Below are 6,590 nucleotides of genomic sequence, written 5' to 3'. Positions count from 1 at the left end.
AATCTTCACTGTAAAGTTTACCTTTCACCAAATGAAACATCAGATTGAACTTGTTCATAATATTCATACTGGGATGGCCTAATCTCTGGTGCCACAACCCGCTCTTATCAACACTGTTAAATGCCACACCATCGACACTGGTGTGCAAAGCATAAAGATCACTCATAACTGGATCTTTAACAGCAACCACTTTCTTTTCAGGGTACATTTTCACCTTTTTTCCTTCAAATAATAATCTTGCACCATTCAGAGTAGCCTTGGAAACAGAAATCAAATTGGCCTTTGACCCTGGAACATAATAAGCATCCTTGATTTCGATACTGGTGTTATCACGTAACTTAAACACCGCAGACCCGATACCTTGAACCTCGAGAGAACTACCATCAATACCTGAGATCTCACCAGAAAAAGGACCAATGGTTTTAAACATCTTTCTGTCATTCAAAATATGTTGCGAGGCACCAGAGTCAAAGTACACTCTGGAGGCCCTACCATGCATTCCCATAAATGCATACCAAGATGGTGATGGATTCTTCAGATCACCACCCATTCTCTCCTTTCTAGGAGCCTTGCAATCCTTCTTCAAATGACCGGGTTTTCCACAATTGAAGCACTTGTACTGTTTCTTAAAAGCAAACACAGGTTCCAAACCCTCAACACTGGTGGAACCAATCGATTTATCTCCAATGATTTCTCTTGTCAAATCTTGGACAAGCCCAATATCAACATTTCCAATAGTCCTGCCATTTCTAGACTCATACGCAGTCATGACTTCCCTGGAAAGAGTTGCATTAAACCCGGCTTTCTGACCCAAGCTCAAAAACAACGCACACAACACAGTGTTTCCGTCTAATTTGCCAACAGTATTCTTGAAATGATTGAAGGCATCAATGAAATTCTCAACGTTTCCGTTGCTAGATTTCAACCACTTAGCGTCAATTAAATCTGAGATAATACCAACAGCATTTGTAACAGTCAATGTACCATAAGCATCCTTGAGAAACATAAACAAGTTTCTACCAGTACCATCAAATTCGGAAGCCTTAGTCAAAGCAGCGCCTGAGATGCTGTTGAAAATGGCTGTTGAAATAATCTCATCCATAGTAGCAATCAATTGGGCAACTTCATTAGCAGTTTCCAGCCCGTCGGTTCCGGTTTCCCCATTGATCAAGTAAGCATGTAAACCAAGACCTTTCATCTTCATCTTAACACTGATCAAAGTAAACCAATCATAAAAGTTCCCGGAACCCTTCAACTTCTCATCAGCAGCGAACGAAGTGAGAGCATTTGAACTCATAACCTGTTGTAGTTTTGTAACTCTAGTTACAAAAGACATTGATAACAATAATATTCAATAATATTTATTCCCTTGTTATACTTGTTTTACTTGTTTTACTTGTTTTACTTGTTAACTATCTAAATTATATAAAGGACAAACTCAGACTATGGGGGGCATGGCCCATATTTATATTAATCTCAATGGGTTCTAGAAGGTTCCATAAGCTCTAGAATGTTCCATGGAATTCTAGAAGGTTCCATAAGTTCTAGAAGGTTCCATAAGTTCTAGAAGGTTCCATGAGTTCTAGAAGGTTCCATGAACAATGACTAACCACATAACTTTGGATTGCCAACTCAACAGCATCAATAAAGTGTTCCACTTTTCCTTCTTTAGTTTTCAACCATTTGTTGTCCATTAAATCACAAATAATTCCCACAGCATTGGTAACAGTCAAAGTACCATAGGCCTCCTTGAGAAACATAAACAAGTTTCTGCCAGTACCATCGAATTCCGAGGCCTTAGTTAACGCAGCGCCTGTGATACTATTGAAAACAACTGTAGAAATAATTTCATCCATAGCAGCAACCAATTGCGCAACTTCGTTGAGGTCTTCCAGACCATCAGTTCCAGTTTCCCCATTGATCAAATAAGCATATAACCCAAGACCTTTCATCTTCATCTTGACACTGATCAATGTAAACCAATCATAGAAGTTTGATGAACCTTTCAACTTTTCATCAGCAGCAAACGAAGTAAGAGCATTTGAACTCATAAGCTGTTGAAGTTTTGTAACCCTAGTTACAGTAGTCATTACCAATAACAAATACTATCAAACTATCCTTGTTATTATTCTTATTCTTCTTAACTAACTAACTATTTAAATAACAAAATATAAACTCAAACTATGGGGAGAGGCCCCATATTTATAATAAGACCAATATATATGATTTGTAATCATACATCCATCTAGAACATTCTAGATGATTAATCATATGCACAATGACTAATTATTAGGCTGAGTCATAATCACATGCAGATTATATATTGCCCAGCCATGGTAAATAAACCGTCTTATCCGAGACTCGAACCCAGGATCTATTCAACACATTGATACCCGTGTTAACCGTTGAGCCATCTGTACAAAACCCAATATATGACTTTGGATTGTCAACTCAACAGCCTCTTGTTTTATGGCTGGTGAAGCTGCTGCTTTGGCTGGTGGAAGTGATGTTCCTGGAAATTATAAGGAAGCCATGAAGAGCAACGAAAGTGCAGAATGGAAGCGCGCTTGTGACGAAGAAATTGCGGCTCACAAGGAGAATTCCACTTATGAATTGGTCGAGTTGCCGAAAGGAAGAAAGCCAATTACATGTCGTTGGGTCTTTGCAAAGAAAGATAACGGAGTCTTCAAGGGAAGACTTGTTGCTCGAGGATTCACACAGGTGAAAGGTATTGACTACAATGAGACATTCTCACCTGTGGTGCGTTATGAATCTATCAGGTTGATGTTGAGTATTGCAGCTAAGAATGGAATGGCAGTTCATCAGATGGATGTGAAAACTGCATTCCTCAACGGATCTCTTCAGGAAGAATTACACATGACTCAACCAGAAGGGTATGTGGTTAAAGGAAGGGAAACCAGTGTCTTGAGATTGAAGAAAAGCTTGTATGGTTTGAAACAGGCTCCCTTGGTGTGGAATGAAAGAATCCACAGTGTTTTGTCGTCGCTTGGTTTTGTCAGAAACGGTGCTGAATATTGTCTATATTCAAGGAAATCCGAAAAGTCTTTTGTGATGGTTGCGCTTTACGTTGATGATTTATTGATAACTGGTACCTCAGATTTTGCCATCAGGAAAGTGAAAAGTGAATTGATGAATGTCTTCAAGATGAAGGACTTGGGAATAGTCAGGAAATTTTTGGGTATCAATATCTCGCAAGATAATGGAGGTATTAACATGAGCTTGAAAGACTATATTGGCTCTATGTTAAAGGAATTTGGAATGGAGAATTGCAACCCAGATAAGACGCCTACTATTGCTGGTCAGGAGCTCACCTTGGTGGACAACAGTGCTGAGGATTGTGATGCCACAGCTTACAGATCTTTGGTTGGAAAATTATTGTTTGCTGCTAATACTGTTAGAAGCGATATCAGCTATATCGTCGGTGTTCTATCCAGATACCTCAAGGAACCAAAGGAGGTGCATTATAAGGCAGCATGTTGTAGTTTTGTAACTCTAGTTACAAAAGACATTGATAACAATAATATTCAATAATATTTATTCCCTTGTTATACTTGTTTTACTTGTTAACTATCTAAATTATATAAAGGACAAACTCAGACTATGGGGGGCATGGCCCATATTTATATTAATCTCAATGGGTTCTAGAAGGTTCCATAAGCTCTAGAATGTTCCATGGAATTCTAGAAGGTTCCATGAGTTCTAGAAGGTTCCATGAGTTCTAGAAGGTTCCATGAACAATGACTAACCACATAACTTTGGATTGCCAACTCAACAGAAATGTTATATTGGTTTGATAGATGGAGAATTTTGGGGTCATCCAATCTCAATCTTTGGATGTTTTGACTAATGATCGATAGTTTACTCATTTTGTGTATGAGAGGCGTTTTTTGTGACATTTGAGCCATCTGATTGAGGTGAATTTATTTCGTTGTTGTTATCATCCAGGGGGGAAGATTGTTCTTTTGACAGAAGCTTCATTGGCCGGGGAGTAAATGATTCCAGTGGTGTGGGCATTTTGTCTGAGTTTTCCAGGATAGATGGATGTTTTGAGAAGGGGGAAGCTGAATGAGGTGAGGTAGAATGAGGTGAGGTAGTAATAGGGGTAGGAACAGAGGTAGGGACAGAAGCAGGGACAGAAGCAGGGACAAAAGCAGGGATAGAAGAAGTGGCCAGAGCCGAGGAAGTGACAGTATCACGGGCAGGGGTAGGTGAAGGAGGAATGTTGGCAGCAGAAGAAGTAGTATGATGTTGTGAGTTTACTTCTTGATGTCTGCGAGAAACGCGGACCTGAGGGTGGGATGGAGGTGAGGCGAGGATCTTTTTGGAGACCTTGCTAATATGGGCCAGCTTGATGGCGCTAATGGCCGCGAACTTGGCGTGCTTCTTAGATTTACCTTTCTTGGACAATAATTCTATTGGTTTGGTTTGATGTCTGAGAGTAGCAGTGTGTTGGGTTGTAGAGGTTTCGAGCTCATCCATGGATTGGTCTGCATCAGTAGAGAGGCCTTCCTCTAAAGCATCTTCATCATTGGAGGGGTAGTTCTTTTCCAAAGTATCGTCATCATCAATAATTGAATCATCAACATTTTCTTCTTCATTTGCCAATAAGTCAAAAGGGTTTGAATGTGGTTTAGAATATTCTGGAATAGCCGGTTTATTCAGTTTTATTTTTCTTTTTTCGACAGTCTGAAAACCATAGTTTAAATTGTGGTTTGGTTTGACTGCTTTTCCAGAATTTTGTTTCGGAGAGTGTTTTTCTGGATCTTCCGGATTCACAATTGGTGCTCTTTATTGCTTTTTGAAATAACAATCTTTTGCCCTATGGGATAATTTCTTGCAAATGGCACAAGATGACGTCTTGCAGTCAAAACGAGTGTGTTCACGGGAACCACATGCAGTGCAGTGGACGCATTTCGTGATGACTCTGGAGCGGAAATTTTTGTCATTGAAGAGTGGAAGGGATTTTCCTGAGTCAATTTCAATATAACCATAAGTGACAATACTGGCAGCTTTGCTAGCTTCTTCCGTAAAGTGAACGGTGTTGATTGGAAAGAAGGATGATGGATCAATTCCGGATTCATTGAAGACATGGTCAAGAAGTTTTTCCCGATTAAATTCAGTAAACTCGGAATTCATTTCAATCTCAATTAAATGGGATTCCTTATTCATTGTGTTTAACAAAGACCCTGGCGTGTAGGTATAATTTCCAACTGTAACTTTAAGGTGGATGTTAAGATATTCAATTAAAAGATTTCTGTCCTTCTTGAAGATATCAGAGCCTGTATCCTGAGGGTTTGGGATGAAGTTTGAGTTAAGGCAGATCTTCTTATTAAAAATAACCAAGTGGTTGAGGGCCCCTTTTAAGTTTTCCCTGATTATGATCAAATCCTTATCTGGTTCGTTGGATGACTGTGTAATAGTATCAAGTTCTTTGGATAACTTAGTGAGTCCGTTTTTGATGGATTCCAAGTGTTTTTCAAGAGGAAACTCTGTAAAGATATCTTTTGGGATCTTAAAGTAGATTAAGATATCCTTAAGATGCTGTTGGCTCATGATAAATTCCAAGTAGTTCTCCAAGCTGATTCTAGAGTTTCTCAATCTGTTGAATTCGTTTGTCATATTAAAACTGGTGTAGTTTTGGAAGAAATCTTCAATTTCCATGATCTTGACGAGTTCCTCGCGTTTTTCTTTGGATTTAATAATAGCAGGATTGGAGGTGGAGAACAATTTTCCTGATTTGCGTTTCTCGCTTATGGCATATTCCAATACGTCACGGTGCTTAAAGTCAAGGATTTTGATGTGACTTGCCCATTTGAAAGTTCTTTCAAATTTCATCAACACGTTTTGGAAGGATGGATCATTGGTGTTTGTAGTGGCTCGAGGTGTGCGCTTGTCTCCAGCGGTGGCTTGAGCATAGGTTTGGATTGGTCTTGTCACATTGACAGCTGGAGCCACCGGATTGGAGGCCGTAGTTGGAGAGGCGACGGTAGAAGATGAAACAGAGGGAACAGGAACAGAAGGAACAGAAACAGAAGGAACAGAAACAGAAGGAACAGAAACAGAATTTTTTTTTGGGTTTTGAGAATTTTCGATTTTTTTTTGGTTTTCGGAGTTTTCATTAATAAAATCAGTAGAAATAACGGCTTGGGTTGGAATAACAGGATTATGCATGTCAATGTCAGTGTCACATGCTGCATGAGAATTGCGATCGCAATCAACTGAAGAAACATTAATTGCTGGAGAGGGAGTTGGGGTAGAAATGGCGTTGGAATCCATGTTTTGGTCCGCTTCAGGATCTTCTGAAGCAGTTAAAAAGGTTTCAACAGTACTATTAATAGTATTGTCGGCTGCATCAGTAATTTCTTCATCGGAATCTTGATCTTTAGCTTGTTTGTTTATGTTTGCTATCGGGATCGGGGTTTCAGATGTTGCGCCAACATCCAATGAAGAGCCCAAAGAAACCGGGGTTTCAATGATTGGGGGATCATTAGTAGGGTCGGTGGAGTAGTTTGGGGTAGCTTTATTACTATTTCTAGTGGTTCTCATGATAATTGAGTATTTTTTTTTTT

General features: G+C 39.4%; 1 protein-coding gene across 1 annotated transcript; it reads right to left on the bottom strand. All coding sequences in view use genetic code 12, as the record gives it.

Moving 5' to 3' along the window:
* Positions 1-4,809: 4,809 nt before the first annotated feature.
* Positions 4,810-6,297, bottom strand: DASC09_025690 (uncharacterized protein; the record flags this gene model as incomplete). The annotated part of the gene is made up of 1 exon (XM_064996172.1): positions 4,810-6,297. One exon carries the CDS (start codon positions 6,295-6,297, stop codon positions 4,810-4,812), a length of 1,488 nt encoding a protein of 495 aa, XP_064852244.1.
* Between the last annotated feature and the right edge of the window lie 293 nt (positions 6,298-6,590).

The sequence above is a fragment of the Saccharomycopsis crataegensis genome, assembly GCF_037102585.1.
Source record: "Saccharomycopsis crataegensis DNA, jcf7180000000076, whole genome shotgun sequence".
NCBI classification, from domain to species: Eukaryota; Fungi; Ascomycota; class Saccharomycetes; order Ascoideales; family Saccharomycopsidaceae; genus Saccharomycopsis; species Saccharomycopsis crataegensis.
Note: the sequence above shows the minus strand (reverse complement) of the source record. Positions and strands in the feature narration are given on the sequence as shown.